Source organism: Calonectris borealis, chromosome 5, assembly GCF_964195595.1.
Source record: "Calonectris borealis chromosome 5, bCalBor7.hap1.2, whole genome shotgun sequence".
In the NCBI taxonomy this organism is placed as follows: Eukaryota; Metazoa; Chordata; class Aves; order Procellariiformes; family Procellariidae; genus Calonectris; species Calonectris borealis.
The window spans coordinates 11,690,170-11,713,184 of record NC_134316.1 but is presented as its reverse complement, the minus strand read 5'-3'; the positions used below and the strand labels follow the sequence as shown (position 1 = coordinate 11,713,184).

Sequence of the window (23,015 nt, the reverse complement as noted above, 5' to 3'; positions counted from 1 at the left end):
TTACCAGAGGTTCAGCTAGGGTTGACTCCTCCGGTCCCCTTCATAAATCTTCGTCCAAGGTCATCAATTTAACTGCTTGAAGAGTTGGATCTAATTCTCTAATTTTGGGGCATTCTTTCTTCCAGTGTCCATGCTCCTTGCACGCGGCACATTGATCTTCCGCCAATCGGAGGTTTACCCTTTCTCTATCTCCAACATTCATTCCACGTCCTCTTCCTCTACCTCTACCCCTCCTATTATTTCCAGCTAGAACAGCCAGCAATTTTCCATCCCTTCGTGCATCCCTTCGTGCTTGTCTTAATTCTTTCTCTTTTTCTCTATTATTATACACAGTCCATGCAACTTCAAGCATTTTACCCAAATTCCTAGATTCAGAACCTTCCAATTTCTGAAGTTTCTTCCTAATGTCTGGGGCCGACTGGCCCATAAATATAGAGGCCAATTGCGCTTCTTCATCTGGTTTATCTAAATCTAAATTAGTATATTTTCTAGCAGTCACCTTCAGTCTTTCCATGAAGGCTGAGGGAGACTCATTTGGTTCTTGTCTTACATCATATAATTTTGACCAATTCATTGCCTTGGGCATTGCATGTCTCACACCGTATAAAATCCACCTCTGATATCTATTTAACATTTCTCTGGGCCCTGATTGATTAGGGTCCCATTCAGGATTCACGGATGGAAAATTCTGTTCCACTGTTCCCTGTAAACCCCCGCTAGCATGTGCCCCTTCTACCTGCTTCCTAGCAGCATTTAATACCATCCCTTTATCAGTATCATCAAGCAAAGCATCCAATATCACTTGTAAGTCACTCCAATCTGGATCCTGGGTTCTAATTATTGTTTCGATCACTTTAGCCACTCTTTCAGGATCCTCTCGATAAGTACCCGCAAGCTCTTTCCATGATCTCAATTCAGTGATAGAAAATGGAACTTTAACCAAAACCGGTCCTTCATTTCCTACTGCTTCTCGAAGAGGAGCTTGGAGGGAAGTAGGTCTTACTTCTCCTTGTTTTCCCCGTGTTCTTCCCGAAATTGGGCTGAATCCCCCTATCCCTCCTTCTGCTGGAGGAACAGGGAGTCCATCATCTTCTAAATCCTGATCTTCCCCTCCCCTCCTTCGGCGGGGAGCGATCATTAATTCAATGTCTTCTCCCTCAGTTCCATTTTCTATCCTTTTCTTTTTACCACTTTTGTTTGATCCCTTCTTACTTTCCTCATCACTCAATACCATCATAGAATGATATGATCGCATTCCACATCGTTTCTGCCACTCCGGATGGTTTCGCAATGCGAAAAACAAATCAACATATGCCATTTCATCCCATTTACCTTCCCTCTTACAAAATAACATCAGTTGTAGGATGGTATTATATTGCAATGTTCCATTCTCTGGCCATTTTTCTCCATCTTCCAATTTATACATGGGCCACCAATTATTACAATATTCAATTAGCTGTTTCCGAGTCAAAGGATCACCCCCCAAATCTTTCCAATGCTTCAAAATACATCCCAAGGGTGTTCTTTGTGGGACTGCTTTCTTGCTCGGAAAAGTACCCATCCTCCAAAGACTAGTTGAGTGTGATTGTGCACTATCATCAGTCACTAGTCAGAGGGACCCCAACCCCTGGTGGAGCTCCCTCTCCGGGGCCTCTTACCCCTTCCTTTACCCGGGTCTCTAGCCCAACCCTGCGAAGCTTTCACCGCGACTTATGGGCAGGCGTTATTACTAGGTACCTCTCAGCCCAACTCTGCGTAGCTTTCGCCGCGCCTTACGAGCAGACCGCGGGGACTCTACCCCTTTCCTTTTTAGAAAAGAATGCCTTTTTACCTGTTCCAGGGGACTTGCTTTGAATTCTTCGGTCCGGGGATCAGAGGTTCTCCCCGAGAATCCCTCGGTGCCGGCTGGAGGTCCTGTGATCCCACGGATCCGTCGAGATTCACAAGCAGGGTCCCATCTGGGTCGCCAAAACTGTCACCGAAATCGGGAAGGAACCTCGTAACACCAATGTAGTGTTAAAAGGCAGGCATTCTTTATTAGCAGCGCTGGGGACACGGGGGATCGCTCCACCACAGCGTGTCCAATTTGTTGCACCTTTCACCATAAATTTATACAACAAAATCATAAATATACATAGCATTACATCATTTACTAATACATATGCATGACCAGTCTTCGCTTCGTATTAAAATGAGCTCTCCTCCCATTTGCGCCTGCGCACTGTTGCTTGGTGGTGGTCGTCAGGGGTCTTGGAGATGAAGGCCAGTGACTCCTCTTCGTCACTGTTGGCTGACCCTTTTACTTTGCGCAGACTCAGTGGCCTCTTGGCTTCTATCCGACCTAGGTGATTTGCTTCAACTGGTTTCTTCTAAGCATCAGTTGCTTCTTACAATAGTATGCTAAATTATCTTCTAATATTTAACAAACCAACAGTCCCTCATGTTCCTAAATTTATTTGTACTGTACTGTACTATAGAAACATGAACAGAACACTCTACCTGAATTTATAATAACTATTTGCTTCAAACATTACTCCTAGCAACTCGTGATTTCTTTTGATCATTAGTTTGATTGGAATTTAACCCAATCATGGTTTGGGGCTTTACAGAGAAATTTAAAGTAGCAGCACTGCTTGGTAACTGTATGGTAACACTATGAGGAAAATAACAGGACTCTTAGTATCCTAAAACCTCTAGCAGCGGAAAGGAAAATGCAGATATGAAGCAGTTGAGCGTACTGTACTTTTCTGCATTTGCTCCAAAATCAGTTGGGACAATGAAGGCATTCACTGTGTGGTTGGAGGACCAGTGGCTGCTTCTGGAAGATTCTTAGAAATGCTTAGGATTGAAAACTTGACAGAGCATGTTCTGCTGTAGGGCATAAGTTTGGTCTCACTTAAAGTCATCACGGTTGTCTGCTGAACTGAGGGTGCAGCATGTGTGGTCACTGCTACAGTTAGGTGCAGAAGTCCAGGTTGGCGTTAGCATGTTTTTTACCTTTTAAGATGCAAACCCAAAATTATTTAAATGGAGAAACAGTATATCATCTTGTAAAAGGTTATTTCAGTTCTTTTTCTAGTTTTGCTTTATACCACATATGCATAATATGCTTTGACTACAAAATTTTGCTTTATGAAGAGATTTCAAGAAAACTGCTTGTCACAGTACTGAAATTATTTTCTGAAGTAGAGGTAGTAGATTACTTTGGAGTGGAAGAGACCTTTAAAGGTCATCTAGTCCAACCCTCCTGCCGTGGGCAGGGACATCTTCAGCTAGATCAGGCGGCTCAGAGCCCTGTCCAACGTGACCTTGAATGTTTCCAGGGATGGGGCATCTACCACCTCTCGGGGCAACCTGTGCCAGTGTTTCACCACCCTCATTGTAAAAAATTTGTTCCTTATAGCTAGTCTAAATCTACCCTCTTAGTTTAAAACCATTCCCCCTTGTCCTGTCGCAACAGGCCCTGCTAAAAAGTTTGCCACCATCTTTCTTATAAGCCCCCGTTAAGTACTGATAGGCCGCAATAAGGTCTTCCCGAAGCCTTCTCTTCTCCAGGCTGAACAACCCCAACTCTCCCAGCCTTTCTTCACAGGAGAAGCATTCCACCCCCCTGATCATTGTTGTGGCCCTCCTCTGGACCCGCTCCAACAGGTCCATGTCTTTCCTGTGCTGAGGGCTCCAGAGCTGGACGCAGCACTGCAGGTGGGATCTCACCAGGGCAGAGCAGAGGGGCAGAATCCCCTCCCTCGACCTGCTGGCCACGCTGCTTTTGATGCAGCCCCGGATACGGTTGGCCTTCTGGGCTGCGAGCGCACATTGCTGGCTCATGTCCAGCTTTTTGTCCACCAGTACCCCCAAGTCCTTCTCGGCAGGGCTGCTCTCAATCCCTTCATCCCCCAGCCTGTATGGATACTGGGGGTTGCCTTGACGCAGGTGCAGGACTTTGCACTTGGCCTTGTTGAACCTCATGAGGTTCACACGGGCCCGCTAAGATGTTAAGCAGTATATTAGGTGAAATGCATGCTAGTGTCATCTAAAAAGGAAAGGGAGTTTGCCCACTTATTTAGACCTTTACTAACAGATTTTATTTTAATTTGTGGATGGTTTTGATCTGTTTAATATGTAACTTAGAGTTCAAATTTCAGGTGGCAGAGTTATTTCACAACTTGAAAAAGCGAGTCAGAGCATTTAACATGTGTGTTAATGCTCAACCATCTGCTATGGATGAGGAATGTGCATACAAACAACTCTTCATTTTGCAGGTAATGCTTTCTTGACTCTTCAGGGGAGAGCCATTATTTACAAAATTTATAACTGGATTTTTATATAGTAGTACTGATGAACTAGTATTACACCCGTGTTTGAGAATTCTCTGTAGATTTTGAGATTGCAGGTGAAAAAAAGAAGTAATTCTTTTTGACAACTTAGAAGGACAAGTAATGTTACTTTTAATGGCTCAGAACTCACACTAAGTTGGTCCTCTGGCTGTCCCTTCACTTCTGATAGTTTATCAAAATAAAACCAAGTTATACTGAGGTGAATTAAACTGCGTATCTAGACTAATCTTTGTTAAAGTCATAAAAATACTCTAAAGAAGTATGGTTTGTGTTGGAAGGCTATGAACTAACAGTTTTGAAAATGATGTTTTCGCTTATTTTGAGTGCTCTATTTGGACCACCACTGGCTTGGTTAGTTATTGCGGGGGAAAAAAAATTAGATGTCTTTCAGCTATTGTAATTTTGTCGAATTTCCAATTAAATTTCTTGTCTTATTTGGACTGATTAGTAGTGATTTTATTTTCACAGACGTATTTATTGTTTCAGTGGCAATTGGTTTAACTGTGTAAGCAGTGAACTTTTCAGAGCTGAATTATTAATACTTTAAGATGTAACATGAAAACTGAACAAGTTTCATGTAGCTATTTTATTTGAATTTATTTAAAATTGAGGCTCTTCTTGATCGCAGGGCTAACAATTATACTTTTCGTAGAGCAAATCTGCATACAAAAATACTAAAACGTTGTTAAATTTTTCCAGAAGTTGAACTCTTTTCATGAAAGTATGTTTTTAAGGATTTGCATGAGTTAATGTTTAGTCGGAAATGACAGTAATTGCTGGAAAGAGACAGGAAAAAATCTTCGTCTGAAGATATGTTAGTATCTCTTTATGTTGCTAGTGTATCTCTTCTCAAGAAACTGAATATAATCTGCTGTGTTTTACAAAATATTCTCTTGATTTCAGGTTGTAATAGCTGGTGCTTTCTATCCAAACTACTTTACTTTTGGAAAATGTGATGAAGAAATTGCTGTGAGAAACCTTGCTGGCAAAGATCCAAAAACCACTGTAATGGTATGTTAAGAAGGCGAATGACTTAATAAAGAATCAAGTAATAAAAATACGTAGTGTTTGGGTGGTATTTTCAAGTGTTGTTCTGTCTTGGGCAAGGACAGAAATAATTATCTACTCTGATCCTCACTCGGTAAGTTGTCTTCTCTCCCATCTCCCTTTCTTCCAATATAATAAACACTGTGTGGGTGGGCAATTTTAGAAGAATTCCTACTGAGGACTGCTTCTATGCATTTGATTGCTAGTCTTGCACAGGCAGACAACTTCCATAAAACTAATAAAAGATTTGAAATACAGAACCGGACTATCAAGGGTACTTTTTAGTGATTATTTATGAAATGTGTTGTTGCAACTTTAATGTAATCCCCTACTTGATAGTGCATGGCACACTTGCTGTTGCTTTAAGGTTACTCAGGTGTTGCTCTCTGCTTTCTTTTTATCTTCTTCTTTTAGAAATATTGTTTATCTGATTGAATTAGTGCAAGTTTGAAATGGCTGTGTTGATTTTGCAAAATAGTACCTAATCTAAACTAGGAAAATGTTTGGTGTATCTGAACTAGGTATAACACTGTAAAATAACCGTGACCTGTGCTGAAAGAATACAAACCAGTGAGCCTCAAAGAATACGCTTGTATTGGCACAAGAGAAAATAGTTAGGTGAAAAGGTAGGAGAGAAACTCATAAAAGCTTACTGACAAGGAATTTTTTCATGTTTTACTGCTTACCCAAGAAGAGAGGCTAGTTCTATACTGAAGGAGATGCTGGCATGGCAATATGTGTGCACAAACACATTTATGTATGTTTTTGAAGTTTTTAACATATTATTTCGGGATATTGAAGCAAAAAAATAAGAAAAAAGTCCTCTCTAACAGACTAGGCTTAATCTGGTGGAATAAAGACAAGATTAGTCTTGCCACAGCAACATTGATTAAGATTAAACTGTTAGAGCTAAGGGGCTCTTTACTTTTAATTTATGTAACTCTTGATCTGCTCATATATCAACTGCTTGTTATCTTGAAGAAGGAAGAAGTAGCTGCTGTGTCTTCCTCAGTGTAAATGATCTTCCTGGGCACAAGTGCTGCACGTTCCTCAAGCTCTCAATCTGAGAGATTCTTGTAGGCATATGATGCTCCTAATGGTGTGGGCCAAAGATATAAAAGGCAATTATTCCTCCCACTCTCTGGTCTTTCTAAATCATCTTGCCTTGAGGCAGTTTTTGCAGTGTGACCTAGACCATGTTTTTGACCAGCAGCTCATCTTAGTACTATAACTTCAAGGCATATGAAGATTTTCTAAAAATAATCTATTCTTTCCTGTCTAAGATTGTAACAACAAAAGAGAAGAATAGACAGTTGTATAGCCTCTGAAAAATAGTTCAAAAGTCCAGAAGTTTGAACTTGCTAGTCAGGAGTTCTGTGATTCTGTATTAAAGCAAAATCTATGAGAGATGATTGAGTAAGAAAAAGGTAGAGAAGTGGCTATCTGGCTACAGTGGCATATGAATAGTTGTGAAACTACAGTCTTAAACTGATGTAAATTAGTGCTGCTGGAGTCTTGCTTTGCTTTTGGCTGCACGTGCCCTTTTCCTGTGTTGGATCTTGTCTGCCTCCTGGGTGAGACAGGTGTTAAAGTAGGAGAAAGCTATTCTATTGCTTTGTAGAGTTAGTTTTCAAGCTAGTTCAGCTCCAGAATTTGTGAAATGCATGACTATCTCTCTTGTTGCCTTGGTCATACATGGTAAAGTCATAATCCGTTATACTTAAATATATAAGATCTATAGAATCCACTATACTTCACATTATGCGATACAATATGCTTAACTAGAATGTTGTTCTCAACAGAATGCCTTTGAAAAGATGTTGCAACTCCAGTAACTTAGCAATTTGTAGTGGTTTCAGGATTAAAACCCAAGAAGAATAACAAAATAGTTTAATAATTCAATTTGGAAGAGACCTCATGAAATTATGTAGTCTGGTGATAAGGTCAAAGCAGGATTAACAGTGAATTGAGACCATGATGCTTAGGCCTTCATCCACTTGAGTTTTGAAAAAGCTCTGAGGATGGAGATTCTGCAACTTCCCATGGGATCCCACCTACCAGTTCCCTCAGTAAACCAAACTGTGCTGTCCTAGACTTCAGGATGTGTATTCTGCTGCTTGTCTTCCTCATTCTCCTCAGGATCTTGAGTTCCCCTCTTCCCTGGTTGCTCTGGCCCAGGCTGCTGTTGATTAGAACTTGTTAGGGAAGCGATACACCGTTTGCTAATAGTGGATCCAGAAGAGCCCTGTTTGGCTCATGACCTGTGTTAAGAAGTTACTTTCAATACCCTTCACAAATCTAAGAGCTTGTGTCCTGCCCTTCTAACAGGTTATCAGGGACCTTATTGTCTCCCTCTAAGATGCAGGGTCTGTGATCTGGAGACCTCTGCAAGTTGCCTAAAGATTGCCTGCTTCATCCTGACTGATGCTCTGTTATAAATTCCCACCTCGATGTTACCCTTATTGACCTCTTCTCTTATCCTGACCCACAAGAGCTGCGTTGTCCCATTGTTTGCCTCCACATAAGAGCACCTTACATTTGAGCTACTCCTGCGTGCAGGGAAGACCAGGAGGTTGCTCTTCGTCTGTCGTTCCTAAGCAGCATGTATCCATCTGTAAGTGCTCTCCAGCTGTGCAACCTGTCCCACCGTACCTCAGTAATTCAATATGTGGCAGTCATGCCAGGGCATGCAGGGATGTAGCTCCTCCTGTTTCCCAGGCTATGTGCACTGCCTGGGATGTAGCTCCCAATGGTGGACAAGAAAGCATAGCAATCCATTGCTTTTCTGTTACAAGCAAAAAGAAGAATACTAGACAACTTCTAGGAAAAATTGTCAAAGAAATATATGTAATTACAAATTAAGCTGCTTCATTTATAGTTAGAAAACATTTATCTACTGGTTTGAGATAGTAGGGCAGCATTAGCGGCAAAACTCTGATTTTATTGTCTTTTGAGATTTTTGAATTTAATATATGACATTTTTGTAATTTGGGGTTTAGATTGTATATCACTATTGCAGCTCAAGTGAAGGAGGGAAGCTAACTATTTAAGTGAACTTAATAGTGCATTAAAATAATTGAACGTATTCAAATTTAACTTCTTTTTCTTAACAGCTAAAGAATATTCCTCCCTATGGATATCTATACCATAAACAGTTGCAGTCACTGTTTAGACAGTGTGGGCAGGTAAAATCTATTGCCTATGATGGATCAAAGTAAGTATAAAATACTTCAATTATCCTGCCTTTCTCATGTTCTCAGTTATGGATCTAGTAATCAATTTCTTTCTTTGTCAGAGGTGCACTGACAAAATGAGTTTATTTCTTCTCATCTCTTTGGAATCAGTAATTTATTTTTAATGTATTGGCTAGAGTAAGAAAGGTGGTTTTGAAGTTTGATACACATTGGTTAGAATAACATTAGATAAACTACCTGAGTTAGAGACTGCCTTCTGTTTTGTCTCTTCTGTTGTCTGTCAGTGGACCTTAGCTGCAGCCAATCTGTCTGTATTTATTTCTAGCTTGTATACTGAATTTAGCTCATTTGTACAGTCAGATGGCCTTGCACAAAATGCATGTGACCGGCTGTTTTAGCTAATCTTCTGGCTAACTTTGGACTACAACTGCCCAAAGTTGAATTCATGTAGCCCTTAATTCTTTTCTTATTCACATATATTTTCACATCCTTTCTATTTGTATTAAATATACTCAGTAAATTTGGTATGTGCTTGTGAGAATGTTAGAAAGTTTTCTTACAACCATCATGATAATTAAAGTTTTAAGGTGCATAAGAGCAGTAGGCAAAGCCTGTGAGGAGCCTGCTTTTTATTGTTTGCTGGCCTGCTAAGATAAAGACAGGGAGAAGAAATGATGGCTTTTGTGGGTTTTTTTGTTGCGTTTTGATTCCTCATCAAGTATTTATTGTGATTTTATTTGGTGGGTTTTTTTTTTTTTGAACAGGGCGTTTGTGGAGTTCTCCCGTAACCCAATGGAGGGCTTTAAGATTCTTCCTGCAGTGTACCTGTCAGTCAAGATGTCACAGCTGAAAATTCCTCTTGAGCTGAACGTTCATTATCCAGATGATATCGAAAGGCAATTGCAAGGTGTGACAGCTGCAAGTGTGGAATCTCTAAGGTAATTGTATTGCATGTGGAAAATGGGTTTCTTTGCAGTATAAGGTTGAAATGAGGTTTGTTGTATTCAGTGGGAATTTCATAGAATCATATAATAGTTTGGGTTGGAAACGGACCTCTAAAGGTCGTCTAGTCCAACCTTCCTGCCGTGGGCAGGGACATCTTCAGCTAGATCAGGCGGCTCAGAGCCCTGTCCAACGTGACCTTGAATGTTTCCAGGGATGGGGCATCTACCACCTCTCGGGGCAACCTGTGCCAGTGTTTCACCACCCTCATTGTAAAAAATTTGTTCCTTATAGCTAGTCTAAATCTACCCTCTTTTAGTTTAAAACCATTCCCCCTTGTCCTGTCGCAACAGGCCCTGCTAAAAAGTTTGCCACCATCTTTCCTGTAGGCCCCCTTTAAGTACTGATAGGCCGCAATAAGGTCTTCCCGAAGCCTTCTCTTCTCCAGGCTGAACAACCCCAACTCTCCCAGCCTTTCTTCACAGGAGAAGCATTCCACCCCCCTGATCATTGTTGTGGCCCTCCTCTGGACCCGCTCCAACAGGTCCATGTCTTTCCTGTGCTGAGGGCTCCAGAGCTGGACGCAGCACTGCAGGTGGGATCTCACCAGGGCAGAGCAGAGGGGCAGAATCCCCTCCCTCGACCTGCTGGCCACGCTGCTTTTGATGCAGCCCCGGATACGGTTGGCCTTCTGGGCTGCGAGCGCACATTGCTGGCTCATGTCCAGCTTTTTGTCCACCAGTACCCCCAAGTCCTTCTCGGCAGGGCTGCTCTCAATCCCTTCATCCCCCAGCCTGTATGGATACTGGGGGTTGCCTTGACGCAGGTGCAGGACCTTGCACTTGGCCTTGTTGAACCTCATGAGGTTCACATGGGCCCACTTCTCGAGCTTGTCCAGGTCCTTGGAAGTGTCACCAAGGAAGACATGTTATGTTCAAAAGACAAGATGTGTAAACTTTGGATAAGCAGAATGTTTTTGAAGGACTAGAAATAACATCATTGTCTTAAATATTTCTTTATAGTTAAACGTGTTTTACTGTTCAAGAGAACTCCAAATAATACACTGTCTTTTTTTTAAGGTTCTAATGCATTTGCCTTTGGCATATGGAAATATGGATGTACACATTAATTTCTGTTCATGCTAGAGACAATGTGGGGATTGCTAGAACCAAAATAAATAAGGAGTGCCGTTTGGGGACATAAAAGAAAGGGAGGGAGGAGGAGTATAACAACAGGAATTGGGGGAAAATGCAACAACATAAGGTGGGGAGGCATAATAGAAAATACCAATGAGGAATGCAATGTAGTGAATCTCTTTGGTCCACACGTGCTTTTGCTAGAAAAATCTGGCATGTGGGTTTCATTGTTATTATATGCTGTCTGTGATTCTCAGCTTCAGGTCACACAAGCAACTTGCTAAAATGGTAATCTGCCTAGCTCCTGATTGGTCTGCAGCCATTTTAATATTTTAAAATAAGAAATCTAAAACAGGAGGACAGGAATGAACTGGAAAGGTTAGAGTGCAGGTGAATGCTTCACTTCTAGTTGATTGTACTTAGTTTTTAATAAAACATTTTAGCACTGTGTCCAAAACAGCACTTAAAATCTTTGTGAAAATTAATTCTTGAGGGACTCAGGAAAGAAGCCTCCTAGGCTGAAAGACTAATTTTAGAATTCTTAACTTTTGTCAAGTAAAAGGAATATTGTACGTTAAAAAAAAAAAATGCTGAATTTATCTTTGTGCTGTAGTGTACTCGATTTATTTTTAAATAGTAAGCTCAGAAGGCATGCCATAGCAAAAAGCCTCACTATTTAACCTTAATTCTTTGGATTTCTAATAAATTGATGGCATAGTTGCATCTTGGTATGTATCTTCCTGTGTTTGGTCATAATGGAATTCAGAGTTTCTCTGTAGTATTTGGTTCTGCGTGGTCATTTTACGTTCTAACTGAATTAATACATTTCTAAGTAGAAGTCATTAAGTACATAAATGTGCCCTAGGGACACCTGGGGAAGCAAGTGAAAGCAAAAAAATTGAACTCTTCCGTTTTCACTTGTGAGTGAAGTATTTAGCATCTTTATTCCATAAACTTTTTAGAGTAAATGTGGACTGTCAGAAGCAGACAGTGGAGCCTGTGGAAATCTCATTTGGTACTTTACAACAGTCAAAGATGATCCCAAATCATCTTCTGTCCATCAAGATAACAGAGGTAGGAATGTTCTACATCTGAAGTAGGTCATATCTAATAATCGGTACCTAGAGATGAATATCTGACGAGCTTAAATGAAAAGAATGGGTACTAATAATGTTTTTAGCAGAGGTATCCGTAAGAAGTATGGAGAATATTCTTGGTCTAATTTTTAGTAGTTCTTTGTTAAACAGTACTCACATTATTTGCACTTGACAAAATTTGTGGGATTTGCTGGCAGTAAACGTTAGCTGGAAGTAGGCATAAATGTAAAGAAGATTAATGGGAGAGGTAAAATATTTGTGTACGCTTATAGAAATGAGAATCGTAGGTATTTGGGCCGTTTACCTTGTTGTTATTAACTGGCAGTTTTCTTCAGAAACTGTAGATGTGAGAAATGAAATGAATTAACGGTACTGCATGCTCATTCGGAAGAATACTGCATGCATAAAAGATAGTGTGTTAGAGGAAAATCATATGTATATATAAATATTTCTGAATTCTGAAGCTGAGAATTTTTAAACCTTGTGTTAACTATCATCGTCTCAAGAAATTGAGTAATAGCAAGCAATATATATGCTGCTGACATAAAAATAATAATAAAAAAAAATCCAAACCACTGAGCTAGTGGAAATTATAGGCTGAAGTATTAAAACAGCTCTTGATAGTAGTGACATGTTTTGCAAGGGCAGAAAAGAATATTTTCTGCATTTTCTTCAGCTAAGCCTCTTGGATCAAAAATGTTCATGGATTTGATCAGACACATTCCAATCACTTAGCTGTCTATGCTACTTCTGTTTAATACATGAGCTTTAATGATAGTATGTATTGTAAATAAAAAGTTGTTTTTATCACGAGCGTTCAATATAAGATCAGAAATGGTACGTGCGTTCAGTAAGCCATTGGAAAAGATTACTTATTTTATTCAATTTGATTTAAATAGTGGTGTGTTCTTTTCAGTTTCCTAAAGGATGGCTAATCACAACAGTAACAATGCCAATTTGCTGATAGATGTAGCTAACTGGTATTCTTTCACTACTAAGAAAAGTGCACCATATTTGTATGTATCTATCTAATCAACTGTTTAGAAAAATGGAAACAGTCTTTTCTTAATTTTTTGTATTTCAGTAATGCTTATATCAGGGTCTATTTAGATGAAAAGTATATTGCAGTTGCACAGCAAATAAACATTTCAAAATAATATAATCTAATTATGAGAGAAATGCTTCACTGCATTATTGCAGTATGAGAACATTTCTGTGTGTGTGTCGGGAGTAGGAGTGCTTTCACGTATTTTGCTCAGATGTGTTTTGTGTTTGATGTAGAAGAATAAAATAATACGAAATCTGATATTGTCTAATTTTTATATATTCAGATAGTAGAAGTTGGACACTTCTGGGGTTACAGGATAGATGAAAAAAATAGGACTGTACTCCAGGCTCTAACAGCTGAAATTAACTACCAGAATCTGATGGATTTGCCAGTGTCTCCACATCCAGAGTTGGTTTGTCTGGCACCATTCACTCATCTGGAAAACAGAGGATACTATAGAGCTCGTATTCTCCATGTTTGTGGAGATTTTGCTGAGGTACAGTAATATGTTATGTCATATTGAATTGGTAGGATGTAATTGGGTTAACAATCTTGGAGCTATGCTTTTTTTTTTTACAAAGCGCTGTTCATGATAATTATAAATATTCCAGTAAAGAAATCTGTAGAACTATAACTAAAATAAAACCTTAATAGAATGTTGCCAGAATAGATTAATGAGGTTTTTTCCCAGAACACAGGAATACTTTAGTATTAAATTGAGAGGCTGTTGTTGATACAGTAAAGTGGCTTGTGTGCTGAAGCAGAGTGAAGCAAAATAAAGACTAAATCCTCCAGTAACTTTGAAAACATGGTAAGGAATACCTAGACCGGAGTCCAGTGCTGCATTGCTGGCAGCAGCCCTATCACTTCCTCTTCAAGAAAAGTAAGTTTCTTGCCCCCACTGTATTGGCAGTTTTCAGTCATTCATGGGCAATTTGTCTAAGCTTGTTCTTCTGCCAGTGTTTCTTGCCCTGGTTTGCATACGTTTTCTTCTTTTTCTCCTCTTTCCCCTCCCCTCCAGTTTCTTGCCTGTCTTTCTTTCTGGACTTGTTTTGCTCATTGAAGCAAGCCTGCACTCTTTCTTATCTCACATACTACATTGACTCTCTATTCACCTGGTCTCCATTTCACTCCTCTATTTTGTTTTGACCTCAGTTTTCTGAAGCAGAATTATGCATGCTTCTTTACTTACAGTTCTGCCTTTGCTTATGCAATGATGCTAGTATTCCTCTTCCAACACAGTGTTTTTCCTCTGCATTCAAAAATATTTCATGTGGCACATGCCACATCTGCCTTTTCATAGCTTTTTTGCATGGGCCACCTCTTGTCGTCTTATACTCAGTTCTGTCTCCTTGGTAATTTCCAACTAATTAGAATTTATAAATAACAATGGAGCTTTTATAGCAGAAATCGTTAAAAATTCCAAAGGATATGATCTTTTACTTCATACCATTTGGTTCTCCCTCTTCCTGTTGAGTTCTCAGGTCCATTCAGTGTGATCTTTTTTTCTATCAGTGTTTATCTTGCTGAGTTCTGTATCATCAGCAAATTCATCAGAACATTTTGGCTTTTTGTGCCAAGATCAGTAATGGAAATTAGTGCCACAGTTCAAGATCAGTATTATTTTTCAGGCTAATAACTTTTCTTTTCAGCAGTTAAGGACAGATTTTTTTATTTTTGTAAGATTGGCCTTTGCACAGCCCATTCCTCCTTTGAATTTCTTGGTTTCTTAACATAGCTGGGTGTCACCACTATAGAGTTAATACTGAACATTGTCATCTGTTTAAAGTCCTGGAAAACTAGTGCTAATCTCATCACTTTCTCTTTTGCATTTGTAAACAGTCACCCAATCTGTATTAGCGTTTGCTTATCTAAAAGCAGTTATTAGGTAGTATCACTCAGTATTAAGAAGTAAGGTTATACAGATTTAATTGCAGGGAGAGAATTAGAGCCTTTCAGAGAAATTTGCTTTTTCTAGATTTAGCAGATTATTTGCATTACCAGTGGATGTTTAAACCAAGGGATCAAATAATAGAACGATAAAATTTGACCTATTATTTTTGACATGACTTCATTTGCATGTTTTCCAGACTCTGAATTTGCTTCCATTTCACTTGATAAGATTGTGTTGTACTGTAATTATTAAACTTAGGTTGTTGCTTTCCTTGCCACTAAAAGTAGCACTTTTAATGTCGTGGAATCTTTGCAGATGCTCTTGATTCTTTTTCTAGGTGTTTTTTGTGGATTATGGCAATAGATCAAAAGTGCCTTTAAAGAAATTAAAAGACATTCCAAGCTGTCTTCGAGAGCTTCCTTTCCAGGTAGGGGTGATGCTATTTACTGCTGCTTAATAGATATTTTCATGTCTGGTCTGGCAAACAGAAGTGTACTTCAAATCATAATGCTTTTCAGAATAATAATGAAGTAACATGTAGTTTGCTAATGGGAGTACCTACTAATCACCTTCATTAACAGGTGGATAAATGTTTTCCACAGGTGTGTATCCACAGAACAGTAATTCTTGTGTGTAACTGAATTGCATTGTATTTAATTGTACAGAAATGTTATCCAGCCTTTTGTTTTCAGGGGCACTTGCTAGAGGGGAAAAAAAAAAAAAAAGAGCCTCAACTTGCTGCCTGACTTGGATGTAAAAAACATTGTTTGTATTAATTTTTTTTAACTGAATGTATGAACTAGTCCTGTTTTTGTGGGGACAACATAGAGGGATCTATCTCCCACCTGTAATCACAGGAACAGTGGAAGGAGAGGGGAATTGCGCTAACAGCTGCCTTTTGCTGCTTGGTGCTTTTGGTTATCAGTTTCTTTGCTGTCCATCAGTTCTATGAGAAGTAGAACTTCTCTCTAGAAGGAGAACGTTGTTCTGGTTCCTCTATTGCCTGCTTATATGCAAAGCTCAGGAGTAACAGGCTGAGCAGTAGGTCAGCTTTGCTTTAGTCTAAAGAACCTCTGAGCAAATGACAGAGGTTTATACAGCCTAGAAAACAGCCCAGAAAGGAGAAACTATCAATGACTAGTTTAATCTATTGTTCTCTGCTTAAACCTAGCTGCTCCTACTACAGATAAATGGCAGCATAGTATCTCGTCTTGTCTGCATGGCACAAGTCTGCATTGACGAGTGTCTGGCGTACAGTTACTGTGCAGAGTATTTTTGCTCTGTCAAAGCTCCTGCTCTGCTACACTATTAGTTACAGGACAAACACATAAGAGGTACCTGATTTAAATTTTGCAAAGCCAGAAGTCTGTTTTTGCTTTGTGCTGCTTTGCTATTTGAACTACTGGCTTTACTTGGATCTTTTCAGACAGAACTCTCTTGACGTTTAAATAGTGATCTGTAACACAAATCTGAGGGACTTTATAGCTAGTTTTTCAGAAAAATAATTTTTCTTGAGCTACACTTACAAATAAAATAACTAGAGACTTCAAGTGTAATTCAGCTTTTCAGTCCTCATTCAGATATTTTTAAGCTAGTTGAAACAGGTGTATCATACTAACTTTATTTTCTGAAGTGTTTAATGATGAAAATGAGAAATGAACCAGCAGAAGTGTGGTTTTATTTGAATTATCTCTTCTTAGTATTAGATCTTGACAGGATTAATTTTGTTTGGTTTTCTTTTATAATTGATTTAAAAAAATAAGTAGAATTAATTTTGGCAAGAAGCGTCCTTTTTTGTGTTTTCTTCAGATGTATTAAAGGGAAATGTATTTCTGCTTCAGGCCTAATCTTTTAATGACCAGTTTTAATCACTGGCTAGGAAAAAAAAACAGGATTTCTGTTGTAAATTCATTCAAAGACATAATTACAGTGATTGTGGAAAGGGGTTAAATGAGAACTTAATTACTCTTGCCTGTCAGGGACAGAATAGCTGCAGTGGTCTTGCCAAGTTTTCTGTTACCTTAGTTGGAAAGAACTGCGGATTGTAAGTTTTTTCCAGAGTAGACATCTCTACATTCCTAAGATTTTAATGTGGGTGGTGAATTAATACTGAATTATCTTATATTTATGCTCCGTTTGCTCCAATTCATTAGCAACTATGTACAATATTGAAGTGATATGAGACATAATGTGTAGCTGTGTTGGCAATGACAGAATAGGAATTAATGCCAGTAGCTTTACAGCAGTCCTAGAAATTTACATAAGTCACTGCAAGAATTATGAAGTCATTTATAGTTGTTAATTCAAACAGTTTGTTGAGAAAATGAAAGATTTTCATGCTGATTCTCTACTCAGGCAAGCATTGTTTTCAATGTTTTTGCTCTAGGCTTTAGAATTCAAGATATGCAAGATGCGTCCATCTGCAAAATCTCTTGTATGTGGGGAACGGTGGAGTTACAGTGCTAGCCAGAGATTTGCCTCACTAGTAAATGGCTATACTCTTCTGGTGAAGGTGTATTCACTTGTGCATAGTGTTCTGCGTGTGGATGTTTTCCGTTACTCAAAGTGCAAAGAGCTTGTGAATATTCGGGATGTGCTTATTGAAGAATGTTATGCTGAACTGGCAGAAGAATCATACGAATCACAAGTATGTATTGAGTAAGCTGCTGCAACTTTTCTTATACTAATTTATTTCAGCTCAGGCTGTCTGAAGTCCTGAGAAGTTGAGCTGAAGTCTTGACTAATGCCATAGGATTAGGCAAGATTAATACTTGAATGGGACAATATATTTTTATGTGTGTGCATAATTCATATTGAGCTGTTGGCAAAAAGCATTGCTGCTTTGAGACACCTTTTGAAAGAGATGTTTCCCAGGAGATAATGGCATCAATTGAACTGCTCCACTGTTTTTTGAAAATTTGAAAAAATGTAACTGTTTCATAGTTTTAACTGTCTTCCATTTTTATGTTTTATATAATCTGAAAGGTGATAAGAACATTGCTTTTTGTATTCATACGCAAGTATGCATGTTCTTTGTGTAGTACCTTTTTTTGTAAAATTTTTGAAAAACAAAGCTGTTTCATGGTTTTAACACTCTTCCGTTATTGTGCAGCAAAGCCATGATTTGCTCAAGGGATTAGTGTTGGACCAAGTAAAGAAAGAAGAGAAAATGCCTGTATCTTCAAGAGAGGAAGAAAAGCATCTCATTGAAAGATTGTTAAACTTGTTTTCTGACAATAAATCTGGTGCGCCAACCCATAAGGTAACTTGAGTGGTGGTTTTGGTATGTCATTACATGACCCTGCTTCTCACACTGTTAGAATGGAGATGAAGATTTAAGGTACCTTTAATAACCAAACCATACTTGATGCCTTTCATAGTGCATTCTACCTTCTGTTGGTAGAAAGCCATAATGTGACCACCGTTGCAGACTAGTCTATTGCAGCTTTTAACCAAGTTTTGAAGTATAGCCTACGAGCTAAGTGAACTGACTCAGAACACATTCTAAGGCAGGACTTTGAACCACTGCAGAATGAAGATAAAATCGAAAAACTGAACACAATGTTTCCACACGTGGTAGTCTTCATTATATAAGCTACAGCAAAAAGCAAGATAACGACCCTATCAATTTTTCAGAAAATTTAAACATTGTTTTTACTATATACAGTGTTTCGTTCTTCCTCAGCTAGCGATAGGTAAGCAGCTAGGATAAGTCATGCAGTGAACACTCCAGTAACTGATAATAATGAAACAGTGGGTGTTTCTTCCACTGCCAATTCCAAACTCAAAATTTATTCTTACTGACGTATTTTGAGATATCTAGTCACTACTAAGCTGGAATATAAAACATGGAAATGTGTGTCCTGTTCTGCATTCTGATTACAAGTTAAGTCTCGTCTGCATTATAATTCTTTTCCCATTTCAGACCTGACAAAATTTCAGGCTTTCAAGCACCTAATCATGCTTAGTTTACCCACAGGAATAGTCCTGTTTAACTACTCGCTTTCATAAAGTGAGATATTTTCAAGATTTAAGACCTGCTTATGTAAACAAAAATGGCCTGATTTTGTTAGGTGCTATATGAAGCCTGAACTTGTGTTTCTTAAGCCAGAGGAAAGTTGTGAATCCCCAGCACCTGTGAAAATACATTATTTTTGTTTAGGTGCCTCAGCAAGCAAAGTTTGCTTTAGATGGGTGAAATGAAAATGCTGTTTATCAATTTACCAATTCAGTGTTGCTCAATACATGCTGAAATGTGTTTTGGTTTTCATTTATAAAGGATTTTGATTCGAAGAGAACCAGGTGCTGACTAACTAGAATATAATTTGTTCTCTCTCTTTTTGAAGGTAACAGTTTTTGGCCCGTTCAGTCCTTATGAGGTGAAATGCTACAGTATGACTAGAGTATCCCAGTTCAGGTATGAGAAGACTTTTACTGTGAAGTGTAGGCACGTTCTCAGCTGTTATTTTCGATAAATAGGCAAAAACCATCCTAGGTACTCTTACAGATTTTTACAGAATTTTTATTCATTGAAAAGACTGAAGTAGTCAGGCCTGAATTGCATTAATATGCACACTATTGCTATGTAAAATTTTAAGAATAGTTTTATTAAAGGTGCTTTAATGTCTTACAGAGAGATTATTTATTAACTATCATGTACATCTGCTAAATGGTATTCAGGTAATCTTCAGCCAGTAACTGCTATCCATTGAGGTTGCATTATGAATTTAAAATAATTCTTTTTTTACATGTTTGTATGGTTTTCGTTTTTTTAATGTTGAAAATATTTCTTATTTCCTCCCCAGAAGTGCTGTTATACAAAAGGAAAGCATGAACTCTGTTGTTATCCATGATGCTCCAGAAGATGCCTTTCAGCAGTTGTTGGTTGCTGCTTCTGTATCAGCAAATGCAACTGGTAATGCTTAATAAAAATGTTTGGACAGTTTCTCTAGACTTTTGTTTTTATATGAGTAGTTCTACGAGTAAATGTCACTGTAGTTCTACATTACATCTTTTTGAGGTTTCATTTTCATTAGATACTCCTAATTTTTTTTTTTTTCTGTGACAGGATCTACTGTGATTTTAGAGGAAACATCTTTGATGCCTCCTATTCCTGGCCTGCTTGCGCTCCTCAGTATGCTGTTTGCACCTGCTATAGAACTCAGGTATTCATTCGTTTTAAAAAGTGGTGGTTCTTTTATTTTTTTAGGACCTTCACAAATTGGTGACAGATTTTTTTTTTTTTTTTTGCTCTGCTTTCAGCATTTAGTATATTCTCTCCCTGTTCATGTAATTCTTGTATCTTTTATCAGTTTTAGTATAGTATGTAGCTAAGATAACTTGTTTCATGTATTTATGAATTGGTGCTGCAGGCTCTATCCTCACAATAAGGCAATACAGTTCCTGACAATCGTGCTGGAAGCACAGGAAGGTGAACTGTAGTTTCAAATCTACGTGAGGAGAGGAACTTGCGTGATGTTTGTAAAAGCTGAGTTCTGGCAGTTGCGTTACTGTTGTGTTTTGTTTAAATTCTTGTATCTGTAGACTGTCATTTCAACACAGTGAAGCTAGCTTTCCTTAATTAAAGTTTCATTTTGCATATGTGTGATTTTCTTTTTAAGTTTTATGAGTATATGTTTTCATAACCAGAACTTTAGTTTTGTTTCATCACTGCATTTGAAAAAACAGTATGACTAGGTGTGAATGCCTCTCAATTGTTTTAGCTTCTTTAAAACACCTGTATCTTGCTTGGCATGGCTTAGACAAATTCATTTAAGTCTGTCTTCATATGAGTTTAGTTTCTTCATCTCTAGGCAAGACTGTTTTCTTTCTTTTTCATATAGGGTTGATAAAAGTGGAAAGTGTTTTACTGGTGTTCTGTGTGGTTTGGGTTGGAGTCAGACTTGTGGGGCTCCACTGCTTCCAGAAAATGACATGGAGCTGACATTTGATGTGCATTTTGGAGTGGAAGACATATCAGAGGTAAAACATGCGTAAGAATTTTCGCTAGAGTAGGAATTAGTAGAATTCAGTGCATCAGAGCTTGTTAACTCTAAGAGTTAGCAAGAAAACTTGTTTTAAGCTGTGGTTTTGGATTTTTTTTTTTTTTTTAGTGTACTACTTGTTTATAGCCTTGGGTTCTTAGCAGAAAAAAACAGTTACCCCCTCCATACACTTTGAACAAAATAAAATATTATCGAACAATACATTGTACATTTCAAAACAAAAGCATCGATTTTGCACTTATCAGATGTCAATACTTGTTAGTTATGTTCTTAGGATTATTGTGGTTTTTACTGATCAGCATAGTATTACTGCTGTGCAATTTTCAGCTTGATTTTACAGTTCTGATAAGTCATCTGTATCAAGCTACTTCTCCCAGAGCAGATTGAACAAACAAACAATAAACTCCCCTGTGTTACTCATTACAGCCTTTCTGCAACTTGTAGACAGAGATCTGTCAGAGGGAAGTATGTACATATACTCTATTATGCAGGACAGTAAACTGTATTTGACCTGTGGTTCAGATTTGACATGTGCTTTAGACAGTGAAGGACCTCACATGCCCTGATTAGTTCTGTGTACAGAGCAGGTATGTTACGTGATGACCAGTGGTTTCTAGAGGCTTTTTAAGGGCACAGTGGACGTGCTGGTGCACATATCTGTGAGCTATTGTTTTCTGAAAGCGCTGACTTGGTGTATGTGATGTCTGCACCTTAGCCTGAATGATAACACCAAGCTGTTGTGCATGTGAAAATTATGGACAGATAGAGAAAATCCTTAAAACTTTTACAGAAGAAATTCTGTGTTGGAAAAAATCCAGGCAAGTGGTAGCCTGTATGTTTTATGGCATATCTGAGTCACCTTGATGATTGTGATATCAAGTGGCTGAACATTAACATCTTTGACCAGCAGAGATGCATCTGGAGGAAAAAGTGTTTCTAAAGTTTCAGATGTTTTTGCTTATGTTAATAATATTCCAGTTGAAGTTCGGTGGTATGGGTACAACCACCACCTTCATGTCAGTATAACATAATACAGAACTAGTGCTGGTTTAGAATGCTTTATATTCTGTCACTGGTATTTTTACAGATAAACATCCTAAGGACAGCCATTAATAAGCTACTCTGTGAATGTGCAGTGTGTTCTGGACAAGAGAGAATGACACAGCTGCAGGAAAACATTCGTCAGAAACTTCTATGGTAATAATTTTGTAGAAATAAGATCTTCTGTTTCACAGTCTCAGCAAAAACAAAATAAATGATTGCTTGAAGCATAGCTCAGATTAGGCTTTGGGGAAATAATATACGCTCTCATTTAATGATGCATTTCATTACTTTGTTTATTTATAAAGCAGTATACTCAACAACTTTAGACTTCTTGTGGAAGCACTGGTTCTTCAGGGAAGCCTGATCGCTTAAGAGTCATAAAACCTAGACTGTAAAACCTGTTCTACAGGATACCAGTTCTGATGTATCTTTGCTTTGTGCACCCAGGACAAAGCTAATAAAGTCCTATTACTTAAGAGCGCAGAAGGATTTAGAATTCTTTCTCCCTCTACATTAAATTTGAGTTGTGTGTGCTGCCTTTCCTCCCTCAACAGACTGTGTAGGATAGGTGTTGGCCAAGTTAATTGCTGGAATCCCAGGTTAATTTATGAATTGAAGTAAGGCCACCTTCCTTTTTTCCAGCAGGCCTTCCTGCTTCTTGTAATTGAAGCAGTCGTTCTGAAAAGACTTATTTTGAGTCAGTGCAGCCAGCCTCGAGAATTTTTTCAGCTTGTGGGAAGTGTTCAGGGTAGCCAGTTCATTGAAGTATCCCTGTAACAGCTCCTTCTAATATCTGCCGCTGCTGAGCATGCTGAGAAAAATCTTCCCTTTTTTGTAAATGTAGTGTGCATTTTAGTGCTGTCTGTAGCATCAGTAGACTTTTCTTATCCTTACCCGGCTCTGTACTGAACAGATTTCAAAAAGAGCTCTGGCTTAGACATGAATTGAGAGTTATGTTACGTTCTCTACTATTGGCCTCATCTCTAGGAAATGTGACCTTTTTCGCAAGTAGAACTTTTCTAAAGTAACTGTGTGCCAAAGTGAGGCAGTTCCTCGTGCTGATAAAGATCAGAAGCTTTTAAGCTTAGCTGCCCTTACCCTCGGTTATCAAATTGGTTATCAGAGCAGCTGTTTATGCTGAGTTTTCAGGTGTTTCTTGTTTTTGAATGTACCTGCTGTTGATTTTTTTTTTTCCTTTTTCCCCAGCTGTGAAAAAACTATTACATTGCCTTTAGTTGAAAGCAAGTAGCCATACTTCTTATTTCCAAAAC

At 38.5% G+C, this 23,015-nt stretch overlaps 1 protein-coding gene across 2 annotated transcripts in view; it reads left to right on the top strand.

Moving 5' to 3' along the window:
* TDRD9 (tudor domain containing 9) overlaps positions 1–23,015 on the top strand; it is a 92,654-nt gene that overhangs the window by 65,648 nt on the left and 3,991 nt on the right. For both annotated transcript variants that reach the window (XM_075150958.1, XM_075150957.1), the window contains exons 21-34: positions 4,146–4,262; positions 5,241–5,348; positions 8,498–8,598; positions 9,343–9,516; positions 11,619–11,730; positions 13,085–13,297; positions 15,033–15,122; positions 17,082–17,342; positions 17,808–17,957; positions 19,042–19,112; positions 19,501–19,610; positions 19,764–19,860; positions 20,539–20,677; positions 21,788–21,897. In XM_075150958.1, coding sequence (XP_075007059.1) covers positions 4,146–4,262; positions 5,241–5,348; positions 8,498–8,598; positions 9,343–9,516; positions 11,619–11,730; positions 13,085–13,297; positions 15,033–15,122; positions 17,082–17,342; positions 17,808–17,957; positions 19,042–19,112; positions 19,501–19,610; positions 19,764–19,860; positions 20,539–20,677; positions 21,788–21,897 — 1,853 coding nt within the window. The remainder of the gene's footprint in view (positions 1–4,145; positions 4,263–5,240; positions 5,349–8,497; positions 8,599–9,342; positions 9,517–11,618; positions 11,731–13,084; positions 13,298–15,032; positions 15,123–17,081; positions 17,343–17,807; positions 17,958–19,041; positions 19,113–19,500; positions 19,611–19,763; positions 19,861–20,538; positions 20,678–21,787; positions 21,898–23,015) is intronic.